The 12,239-nt window shown below is 49.6% G+C and overlaps 1 protein-coding gene across 4 annotated transcripts in view; it reads left to right on the top strand.

The window, feature by feature from the left end:
- Positions 1-12,239, top strand: part of ARHGEF10L (Rho guanine nucleotide exchange factor 10 like) — a 111,767-nt gene that overhangs the window by 56,581 nt on the left and 42,947 nt on the right. For all 4 annotated transcript variants that reach the window (XM_044282518.1, XM_044282516.1, XM_044282520.1 and 1 more), the window contains exons 5-7: positions 1,730-1,821; positions 6,063-6,143; positions 7,079-7,251. In XM_044282518.1, coding sequence (XP_044138453.1) covers positions 1,730-1,821; positions 6,063-6,143; positions 7,079-7,251 — 346 coding nt within the window. The remainder of the gene's footprint in view (positions 1-1,729; positions 1,822-6,062; positions 6,144-7,078; positions 7,252-12,239) is intronic.

Here is a 12,239-nt window from a genome sequence, read left to right as displayed (position 1 = left end):
GGACAACCCGTTCAAATGAATGTTTCCATTCACTGACATGCGTGGTGTATTCTCCTTCACTTTCGGGGGGGCCCATCCTAGAGCTAGGTGCGAGTCCTCACCTACCTGACATTGGTGGCAGAGCCTAGCCATATCACATGCCACCAATGTCTACGATGAGACAACCCCTTTAAATGAATGTTTCCATTCACTGACATGCGTGGTGTATTCTCCTTCATTTTAAGGGGGGGCCCATCCTAGAGATAGGTGCGGGTCCTCACCTTTATGATATTGGGGGCAGAGCCTAGCCATATCGCATGCCACCAATGTCTACGAGGAGACAACCCCTTTAAATGAATGTTTCCATTCACTGACATGCGTGGTGTATTCTCCTTCACTTTCAGGGGGGCCCATCCTAGAGATAGGTGCGGGTCCTCACCTACCTGACATTGGTGGCAGAGCCTAGCCATATCGCATGCCACCAATGTCTACGATGAGACAACCCGTTCAAATGAATGTTTCCATTCACTGACATGCGTGGTGTATTCTCCTTCACTTTCGGGGGGAAGGGCCCATCCTAGAGCTAGGTACGGGTCCTCACCTACCTGACATTAGTGGCAGAGCCTAGCCATATCGCATGCCACCAATGTCTACGATGAGACAACCCCTTTAAATGAATGTTTCCATTCACTGACATGCGTGGTGTATTCTCCTTCACTTTCAGGGGGGCCCATCCTAGAGATAGGTGCGGGTCCTCACCTACCTGACATTGGTGGCAGAGCCTAGCCGTATGGCATGCCACCAATGTCTACGATGAGACAACCCCTTTAAATGAACGTTTCCATTCACTGACAGCAATCAGAGATCTTGTAAAAGGTGACGATATTAGAAAATTGCCTAAAACCAGGAGAAAACACGTTGTTTTGTTTTTTTTCGCCATCGCAGGGCGGTCGGTCAGTGCCAGCTCTCGAGGTTTCCAGGACGCTCCTGGCAGCCAGACTGAGCGCACATTCTGCCGGCCGCTCCCGTCGGACATGATATTATGCAGCCTCCATGTCTTCCCTGCTGTTCTCAGCCGCACAGACCATTCACATGCAGATTGTTGTGAGAATGTCACCCTGTAGCCCCAGTTCTGGGAGAGGCAGACATAGGAGGAGGCGGAGAGGGGGGGGGAGGGGGCAATGGTGAGAGCGAGGCCCGGGATGTAAGACTGGAGTCTGAAGCTTTCATCCACTTCCTGCTGGACACATTCATGGCAGCGGAGGGATTTGCTGGGCTGTGAGGGGTTAAGCGCAGGTAACTGCAGTCAGACTAAATGGGATGGTTATAGGGGCACCCTACCCTCATGCTAATGGTTCCCGCAGGATGTGTCTGTACGCTGTAACCTTCTAACACAGCAGCCTGTAATCCGCAATGAATGATGAGACCGGGGGAAATGTTTGCTACTTTCTGGGGTGTAGCCCGTGAGCGTACGGCTCTGCACAGACTTCCCCGACATAATTCGAGACAGCTGAATCCCAGAGACCTCAGCCACAGGAGACAGAGCTCCCATTGTGTGGCCCCCATGTGTTTCCCCCAAACTCTTGCAGCAATGTCAGAGTAATTCTGAGAAGTGGAGAGTTCCTCCTCCGAGAGGTTATATATGTATAGAGGATAACAGTACTGATACTCATTGCACCTGATGTAACAGCACACGGCACTGGAGGTACCCCAATATTCCTGACCCCTTTATACCCTCTTTTCTTTCCAGGTCCCCCTCTACTCTCAGTAATGAAGAACGTGGGGGGCAGCAGAGGCTGGGAATCCATACATACAGCATCAAGAAGCATCTAAGCCACAAACGTGAGTACTGACAATGATGGGAGTGCAGGCTGGTCCGAAGGTGGTTGATATTGTCATCATATGGCGGCTCTGTGTATATCATGAGAATGTATAAGGGCAGGTCCTATTCCTTGTAGTGTGCGTAAACGCATTTTACAAGAAAGCCTAATGTATGTATCCATGTCAGTCTGCTAGAGGTCCTCATCCTATATCTATAGGGGACGTGTATGTCAGGGCGGGTCCTCATCCTATGTCTATAGGGGACGTGTATGTCAGGGCGGGTCCTCATCCTATGTCTATAGGGGACGTGTATGTCAGGGCGGGTCCTCATCCTATGTCTACAGGGGACGTGTATGTCAGGGCGGGTCCTCATCCTATGTCTATAGGGGACGTGTATGTCAGGGCGGGTCCTCATCCTATGTCTACAGGGGACGTGTATGTCAGGACGGGTCCTCATCCTATGTCTACAGGGGAAGTGTATGTCAGGACGGGTCCTCATCCTATGTCTACAGGGGATGTGTATGTCAGGACGGGTCCTCATCCTATGTCTATAGGGGACGTGTATGTCAGGGCGGGTCCTCATCCTATGTCTACAGGGGACGTGTATGTCAGGGACGGGTCCTCATCCTATGTCTACAGGGGACGTGTATGTCAGGACGGGTCCTCATCCTATGTCTACAGGGGACGTGTATGTCAGGACGGGTCCTCATCCTATGTCTACAGGGGACGTGTATGTCAGGACGGGTCCTCATCCTATGTCTACAGGGGACGTGTATGTCAGGACGGGTCCTCATCCTATGTCTACAGGGGACGTGTATGTCAGGACGGGTCCTCATCCTATGTCTACAGGGGACGTGTATGTCAGGACGGGTCCTCATCCTATGTCTACAGGGGACGTGTATGTCAGGACGGGTCCTCATCCTATGTCTACAGGGGACGTGTATGTCAGGACGGGTCCTCATCCTATGTCTACAGGGGACGTGTATGTCAGGACGGGTCCTCATCCTATGTATACAGGGGACGTGTATGTCAGGACGGGTCCTCATCCTATGTATACAGGGGACGTGTATGTCAGGACGGGTCCTCATCCTATGTATACAGGGGACGTGTATGTCAGGACGGGTCCTCATCCTATGTCTACAGGGGACGTGTATGTCAGGACTGGTCCTCATCCTATGTATATAGGGGACGTGTATGTCAGGACGGGTCCTCATTAGTGTTGAGCGAACTTGTGTTTTAAGTTCTGCGTCCAAAGTTCGGGTTATCGAAGAATCCCATTATGGATTCCACTACCACGGATCATAACGTAATTTGGAATCCATAATGGGATTCTTCAATAACCCGAACTTTGGACGCCGAACTTAAACCACAAGTTCGCTCAACACTAGTCCTCATCCTATGTATATATAGGATCTGTATGTCAGGACGGGTCCTCATCTACCTTCATACAGGGGATGTGTATGTCAGGACGGGTCCTCATCCTATGTATATATAGGATCTGTATGTCAGGACTGGTCCTCATCTACCTTCATATAGGGGATGTGTATGTCAGGACAGGTCTTCATTCACCTGTGTATAGGGGATGTTTATGTTAGGACAAGTTTTTGTTCATCGATATAAGGGACATATATGTCGCTACGGGTCCTCAGCCACATGTATCTAGAGGATGTGTAAATCGGGACGGGTCTTCATCCACCTGTATATAGGGGACATATATGTCAGGACTGGTCTTCATCCACCTGTATTTTTGGACACACTCTCCGTGCTTTTCAATACACTTTGTCCATCTACCAACAAGCTTTTGTTGTTTTGGGCTGAGCTGCGAGCCACGAATGCACCGCTGTCTTCTCCTCTTCATCAGACATGAATCTTCGCCCTCGTAGGTCCACCGTCTATCCAACATAATCGGTGTCCTTCTTCATGGCTGACACTTGTGCGACCTCCTTGAACTTCCCTCTCCATTCATACACACTTCTTCGCGACGAAACACTTTCTCCATACAGTGCACAAGTAAATATCGGCACCAGACGTACCCTCAGACCCCCCCAAAAAACAAAAACAAATCACTGCATGCTGCCCTTTCACATGTGTGGCTGCCACTGTTTCTTTCACTGAAGCCACAGATGAACTGACGTGACATGTTGGAGCCTGCACAGCAGTACCTGGAGAGATGTTTGTCCTCTCTGATAGTGGATTCAAACACATTCTACAGCCAGAGTGCAGAGAATTTTTGAATAACCCTCACATGTTCAGGATGGGTCGTCATCTACCTGTATACCAGGCACATGTATGTCAGAACAGATCTCATCAAACTGTATTTAGGGCCAGTTTTGGACTGGGTTGCCTTGGGGGCCCACTGTAAAGCTACAGTACATGTATATACCACCTGCCCACACAACGGCAGCAGCAAGATGCTCTAAGGCTACTTTCACACCAGCGTTGTAACTGGATCCGGCAGGGTTCAGCAAAAACGCTTCCGTTACTGATAATACAACCGTCTGCATCCGTTATGAGCGGATCCGCTTGTATTATCTATAACATTGCCAAGACAAATCCGTCATGAACTCTATTGAAAGTCAGTGGAGGACGGATCCGTTTTCTATTGTGGCAGAGGAAACGGATCAGTCCCCATTGACTTGCATTGTGGGTTATGACGGATCCGTCTTGCTCCGCATCCCAGGACGGAAAGCAAACCGCAGCCTGCTGCTCTCCGGTATGAGAACGGAACGGAATGCATTTTGGTGCACTCTGTTCTGTTCAGTTACGTTTTGTCCCCATTGACAATGAATGGGGACAAAAAGGAAGCGTTAATTTCCGGTATTGAGACCCTATGACGAATCTCAATACCGGAAAATATTAACACTAGTGTAAAAGTAGCCTAAGATGATTGAGTATGGGGGCCTCGTGTAGTGACGTGGAGAGAGCAGGTCCTTGGAGCAAGAGGATGCAGGATGAGTCCTTGTCCTCCTGTATATAGGGGATATGTATGTTGGGACAGGTCCTCCTGTATATGGGGGATGTGTATGTCAGGACGGGTCCTCCTGTATATAGGGAATGTGTATGTCAGGACGGGTCCTCCTGTATATAGGGGACGTGTATGTCAGGACGGGTCCTCCTGTATATAGGGGACGTGTATGTCAGGACGGGTCCTCCTGTATATAGGGGACGTGTATGTCAGGACGGGTCCTCCTGTATATAGGGGACGTGTATGTCAGGACGGGTCCTCCTGTATATAGGGGACGTGTATGTCAGGACGGGTCCTCCTGTATATAGGGGACGTGTATGTCAGGGCGGGTCCTCGTCCTCCTGTATATAGGGGACGTGTATGTCAGGGCGGGTCCTCGTCGTCCTGTATATAGGGGACGTGTATGTCAGGGCGGGTCCTCGTCGTCCTGTATATAGGGGACGTGTATGTCAGGGCGGGTCCTCGTCGTCCTGTATATAGGGGACGTGTATGTCAGGGCGGGTCCTCGTCGTCCTGTATATAGGGGACGTGTATGTCAGGGCGGGTCCTCGTCGTTCTGTATATAGGGGACGTGTATGTCAGGGCGGGTCCTCGTCGTCCTGTATATAGGGGACGTGTATGTCAGGGCGGGTCCTCGTCGTCCTGTATATAGGGGACGTGTATGTCAGGGCGGGTCCTCGTCGTCCTGTATATAGGGGACGTGTATGTCAGGGCGGGTCCTCGTCCTCCTGTATATAGGGGACGTGTATGTCAGGGCGGGTCCTCGTCCTCCTGTATATAGGGGACGTGTATGTCAGGGCGGGTCCTCGTCCTCCTGTATATAGGGGACGTGTATGTCAGGGCGGGTCCTCGTCCTCCTGTATATAGGGGACGTGTATGTCAGGGCGGGTCCTCGTCCTCCTGTATATAGGGGACGTGTATGTCAGGGCGGGTCCTCGTCCTCCTGTATATAGGGGACGTGTATGTCAGGGCGGGTCCTCGTCCTCCTGTATATAGGGGACGTGTATGTCAGGGCGGGTCCTCGTCCTCCTGTATATAGGGGACGTGTATGTCAGGGCCGGCCCTCGTCCTCCTGTATATAGGGGACGTGTATGTCAAGACGGGTCCTCCTGTATATAGGGGACGTGTATGTCAGGGCGGGTACTCGTCCTCTTGTATATAGGGGATGTGTATGTCAGGACAAGTCTTCACTCTACGGCATATAGTGGATGCATCCTGGTCTTGTATGTATGCGACATGTCATATATGTTGATGAATCCTCATTTATATAAATCTCTGCTTGATTTTTATATTGTAGGTTTTTCATCCGGCTCGCACAGCACTGAAGACGGTGTTATTTACGACGACGTACCTTGTGAACATGGCGGCACCAAGGATGGTGAGAAACCTCAGCATAATAATCCCAAATGATGGCGTATGATCCTAAGGAGCCTCCACCCAGTCATGGGGGGGTTAATAAGATGTACAGAAAATGTCCTTTAATCTGGCATCACAGGAGCGAGTAGGATTATTAAAGGGATATTCCGGTTGTGACAGGTTATTCCTTATGCAAAGGATAGGAAATAACTATTCGATTTGTGGGGGAACCCCACCTATGACAAGAAAGGGGACCCCGTGCCCCTCTGCACCTCTCCGAAATGAACAGAGTGACAGAGAAGCAGCAAAATCCAGCACTCCCGCCATTTCCAGAACTCCCATAGAGATCTCATAGGTGTCACATCCAGAATACCCCTTTAAACATCAGGACGGTGTACAGAAGAACCACCCCTGAGGACTACAGCTATCATTAGACAGCGTTGGATAAAAAAAATAATGGGTTTTGGATTAAAGGGGTTTCTGGGATTTAAATATCGATGACCTGTCCTTAGGATAGGTCATCAGTATCTGATCGGTGGGGGTCTGACTCCTTGCACCCCCACCAGCCAGCTGTTTGAAGGACCTGTGGTGCTCGGATGAGTACATTGGCCTCTGCATAGTATAGCAAGCACAGCGCCATACTTTGTATAGTGGCCGTGCATGGTATTGCAGCTCAGTTCCATTTACGTAATTGGAACTGAGCTGCACAAAGGCCATGTGAGTGATGGACGGGACATCATAGGTAGGGCAGCGCTCACCCTCACAGCTCTTCAAACAGATGGGTGGGGGCCAGGAGTCAGACCCCCATTGATCTGAGGAATTTGTGCACAGATGTGACCAGATAACGGAGCCTATGATGACATCATTAGGAGGTTGACGAACCCTCATGTCGCCTTGGATCCAGTCGTAGAAACCCCTCTTCCCTCTGCTGGTACACATATGTTCATTGTCTTGCAGGGCTGGGACAAAACCTGATCTACGAGAACATTGAACGTGACGGCTGCGCGGGCGACTTCGAGGACATCGGCTGGAGCTCCAGTGAATTTGAAAGTTATAGCGAAGATTCGGAGGTGGAAACAGCGGAGAGGAAAGTGAAACCCGCAAAACCATTTGTAGCCTTTCAGCCTAAGGTACTGTAAGAGGAAATCTATTGCTACAAGCCTCGCCGCTTGTTTTATTTCCGTAGGTTTCGTAGGTCCTGTCTATGATAACGGTACATTATAGCCGCGTATAAGGAAAGATCCCCCTCGCCATGATAGGCCCCTACCGTTGGCGCCTTGGGTATACTCCCCCTATTCTTGGGTCTCTCTAGTGTGAACGTGCTGGGACTCACAATGGTGATTTCTGGGCCACATCAGCCTAATTAGGGAGGTGAAGCCAGGGGCTCGTCAGGCTGCCGCCTCGTCATATGTCTCAGGTGTACTGATTGATACAGTCCCTGCTGCCTCATCTCTACATAAGGCCCCATGCACGCGACCATATCTGCTTTGCGGTCCGCAAAATACAGACGTGGTCCGTGTTGCATCCACGTTTTTTGGGGGGGACCCATTGTTTTCAGTGGGTCTGTGGTCCACATTTTTCTTTTTGCGGATGATCCGTGTGATTTCCACATCCGTACGTCCGTTATGCAAAAAGATAGAACACGTCCTGTTCTCGGCCTCAAAAATGCAGACCACGGACCCATTGCAGTCAATGGGCCTCCAAAAATGGCGGATGCAACACAGATGGTATCTGTATTTAGCGGATTTGCAAATTGAGGACCGTAAAATACATACGGTCGTGTGCTTGAGGCCTTAGGCAGATAGAAACCTTGGTGACAAACCCTGTGGCAGCCATATTGCTTCTCACTTGTCACTGGTGGGGGGTCCAGGAGGCGTTAAGACCCCCATGATTATCTGAGCACTGTACCCTGATGGTCTCAGCTCTCCACTAAGAGGCAAGCATGTGGTGCACAGATCCATAGCTAGAACATAAGAGTCGGTTCACTGCTCGCTCTACTGTCCGAGAGCTGCGCCGATCGTAGACAAAGGGACACAGTTTTTGATGGTGGTCTCCGCACTGTGTCTTCTGACATATCACTGTGAATTGTCAAAAGTTTTACGGAACAAAATAACAGTACGCAGTGACTTAAAGGGGTTTTCTGGGATTTTAATATTGATGCCATCTTTATCTGTTCGGCGGGGGTCAGACACCCCGCACCCCTGCCAATCAACACTTTCAGAGTAGCTCTGAAACTACAACTCCAAAGCTCCGTCCATTGTGCAGTATTCACTTCAGTGGGAGCAGCGCCAGGGGTGAGATTCAAATTTTTGACAACAGGTTCCCTACTCAACGGCGGACACGCAGCGTCACGACACGCGTTTACATATATGTACATCATATACATGGTACACACACATAAATACACCATATACATGGTACACACACATAAATACACCATATTATACAAAATTAAAAAGCCTAAGGCCCCTTGCAGACGAGCGTGTCCGGATGCGTCCCGGTGTGTTGCGGCAAACCCGCGCGAGTAGGTACGCAATTGCAGTCAGTTTTGACTACGATTGCGTTCCGATGTTCAGTTTTTATCACGCGTGTGCAATGCGTTTTGCACGCGAGTGATAAAAAACTGAATGTGGTACCCAGACCTGAACTTCTTCACAGAAGTTCAGGTTTGGGTTCAAGGTTGTGTAGATTGTATTATTTCCCCTTATAACATGGTTATAAGGGGAAATAGCATTCTGAATACAGAATGCATAGAACAATAGGGCTTGAGGGGTTAAAAAAATAAATAAAAAATTTAACTCGCCTTAATCCATTTGTTCGCTCAGCCGGCATCTCTTCTGTCTTGTTCTGTGAGGAATAAGACCTTTGATGACGTCACTGCGCTCATCACATGGTCCGTCACATGATCTTTTACGATGGTGATGGATCATGTGACGGACCATGTGATGAATGTAGTGACGTCATCAAAGGTCCTATTCCTCACAAAAGAAGACAGAAGAGATGCCGGCTGCGCGAACAAGTGGATTAAGGTGAGTTAAAAAAAAATATATTTTTTTTTTTAACCCCTCCAGCCTTATTGTACTATGCATTCTGTATTAAGAATACTATTATTTTCCCTTATAACCATGTTATAAGGGAAAATAATAATGATCAGGTCCCCATCCCGATCGCCTCCTAGCAACCGTGCGTGAAAATCGCACCGCATCCGCACTTGCTTGCGGATGCTTGCGATTTTCATGCAACCCCATTCACTTCTATGGGGCCTGCGTTACGTGAAAAACGCAGAATATAGAGCATGCTGCGATTTTCACGCAATGCACAAGTGATGCGTGAAAATCGCCGCTCGTGTGCACAGCCCCATAGAAATGAATGGGTCCGGATTCAGTGAGGGTGCAATGCGTTCACCTCACGCATTGCACCCGCTCGGAAATCTCGCCCGTGTGAAAGGGGCCTAAGGAGCTAAATTATGGAATGGAAGCGCTCATCTCCAGCTGCCGCTGTAATTTTAACAATCGGATCTGGAGAACCTGAGGGAACCGGCTGAATCCCATGTCTGAGCTGCGCACACTAGTGCTGTCCAGGACCGAGTTGTAAAGTCCCTGATCAGCGGAGGTATGGGGGTGTCGGACCGCCGCTGATGAGATATTGATGGCCTATACTCTGGATAGTTCAGGAGTAGAGTTGAGCGAACACCTGGATGTTCGGGTTCGAGAAGTTCGGCCGAACATCCCGGAAATGTTCGGGTTCGGGATCCGAACCCGATCCGAACTTCGTCCCGAACCCGAACCCCATTGAAGTCAATGGGGACCCGAACTTTTCGGCACTAAAAAGGCTGTAAAACAGCCCAGGAAAGAGCTAGAGGGCTGCAAAAGGCAGCAACATGTAGGTAAATCCCCTGCAAACAAATGTGGATAGGGAAATGAATTAAAATAAAAATTAAATAAATAAAAATTAACCAAAATCAATTGGAGAGAGGTTCCATAGCAGAGAATCTGGCTTCCCGTCACCCACCACTGGAACAGTCCATTCTCAGATATTTAGGCCCCGGCACCCAGGCAGAGGAGAGAGGTCCCGTAACAGAGAATCTGTCTTCATGTCAGCAGAGAATTAGTCTGCATGTCATAGCAGAGAATGAGGCTTCACGTCAGCCACCACTGCAACAGTCCATTGGCATATATTTAGGCCCAGCACCCAGGCAGAGGAGGGAGGTCCCGTAACAGAGAATCTGTCTTCATGTCAGCAGAGAATTAGTCTGCATGTCATAGCAGAGAATGAGGCTTCACGTCAGCCACCACTGCAACAGTCCATTGGCATATATTTAGGCCCAGCACACACACAGGCAGAGGAGAGAGGTCCCGTAACAGAGAATCTGGCTTCATGTCAGCAGAGAATCAGTCTGCATGTCATAGCAGAGAATGAGGCTTCACGTCAGCCACCACTGCAACAGTCCATTGGCATATATTTAGGCCCAGCACACACACAGGCAGAGGAGAGAGGTCCCGTAACAGAGAATCTGGCTTCATGTCAGCAGAGAATCAGTCTGCATGTCATAGCAGAGAATGAGGCTTCACGTCAGCCACCACTGCAACAGTCCATTGGCATATATTTAGGCCCAGCACACACACAGGCAGAGGAGAGAGGTCCCGTAACAGAGAATCTGGCTTCATGTCAGCAGAGAATCAGTCTGCATGTCATAGCAGAGAATGAGGCTTCACGTCAGCCACCACTGCAACAGTCCATTGGCATATATTTAGGCCCAGCACCCAGGCAGAGGAGGGAGGTCCCGTAACAGAGAATCTGTCTTCATGTCAGCAGAGAATTAGTCTGCATGTCATAGCAGAGAATGAGGCTTCACGTCAGCCACCACTGCAACAGTCCATTGGCATATATTTAGGCCCAGCACACACACAGGCAGAGGAGAGAGGTCCCGTAACAGAGAATCTGGCTTCATGTCAGCAGAGAATCAGTCTGCATGTCATAGCAGAGAATGAGGCTTCACGTCAGCCACCACTGCAACAGTCCATTGGCATATATTTAGGCCCAGCACACACACAGGCAGAGGAGAGAGGTCCCGTAACAGAGAATCTGGCTTCATGTCAGCAGAGAATCAGTCTGCATGTCATAGCAGAGAATGAGGCTTCACGTCAGCCACCACTGCAACAGTCCATTGGCATATATTTAGGCCCAGCACCCAGGCAGAGGAGGGAGGTCCCGTAACAGAGAATCTGTCTTCATGTCAGCAGAGAATTAGTCTGCATGTCATAGCAGAGAATGAGGCTTCACGTCAGCCACCACTGCAACAGTCCATTGGCATATATTTAGGCCCAGCACCCAGGCAGAGGAGGGAGGTCCCGTAACAGAGAATCTGTCTTCATGTCAGCAGAGAATTAGTCTGCATGTCATAGCAGAGAATGAGGCTTCACGTCAGCCACCACTGGAACAGTCCATTCTCAGATATTTAGGCCCCGGCACCCAGGCAGAGGAGAGAGGTCCCGTAACAGAGAATCTGTCTTCATGTCAGCAGAGAATTAGTCTGCATGTCATAGCAGAGAATGAGGCTTCACGTCAGCCACCACTGCAACAGTCCATTGGCATATATTTAGGCCCAGCACCCAGGCAGAGGAGAGAGGTCCCGTAACAGACAATCTGGCTTCATGTCAGCAGAGAATCAGTCTTCATATCATAGCAGAGAATCAGGCTTCACGTCACCCACCACTGTAAGAGTCAATTTTCATAAATTTAGGCCCAGAACCCAGGCAGAGGAGAAAGGTCCCGTAACAGACAATCTGGCTTCATGTCAGCAGAGAATCAGTCTTCATATCATAGCAGAGAATCAGGCTTCACGTCACCCACCACTGTAAGAGTCAATTTTCATAAATTTAGGCCCAGAACCCAGGCAGAGGAGAAAGGTCCCGTAACAGACAATCTGGCTTCATGTCAGCAGAGAATCAGTCTTCATATCATAGCAGAGAATCAGGCTTCACGTCACCCACCACTGTAAGAGTCAATTTTCATAAATTTAGGCCCAGAACCCAGGCAGAGGAGAAAGGTCCCGTAACAGACAATCTGGCTTCATGTCAGCAGAGAATCAGTCTTCATATCATAGCAGAGAATCAGG

Source organism: Bufo gargarizans, chromosome 2 (genome assembly GCF_014858855.1).
Source record: "Bufo gargarizans isolate SCDJY-AF-19 chromosome 2, ASM1485885v1, whole genome shotgun sequence".
Lineage (NCBI taxonomy): Eukaryota > Metazoa > Chordata > Amphibia > Anura > Bufonidae > Bufo > Bufo gargarizans.
This window is presented reverse-complemented; position numbering and strand designations above follow the sequence as displayed.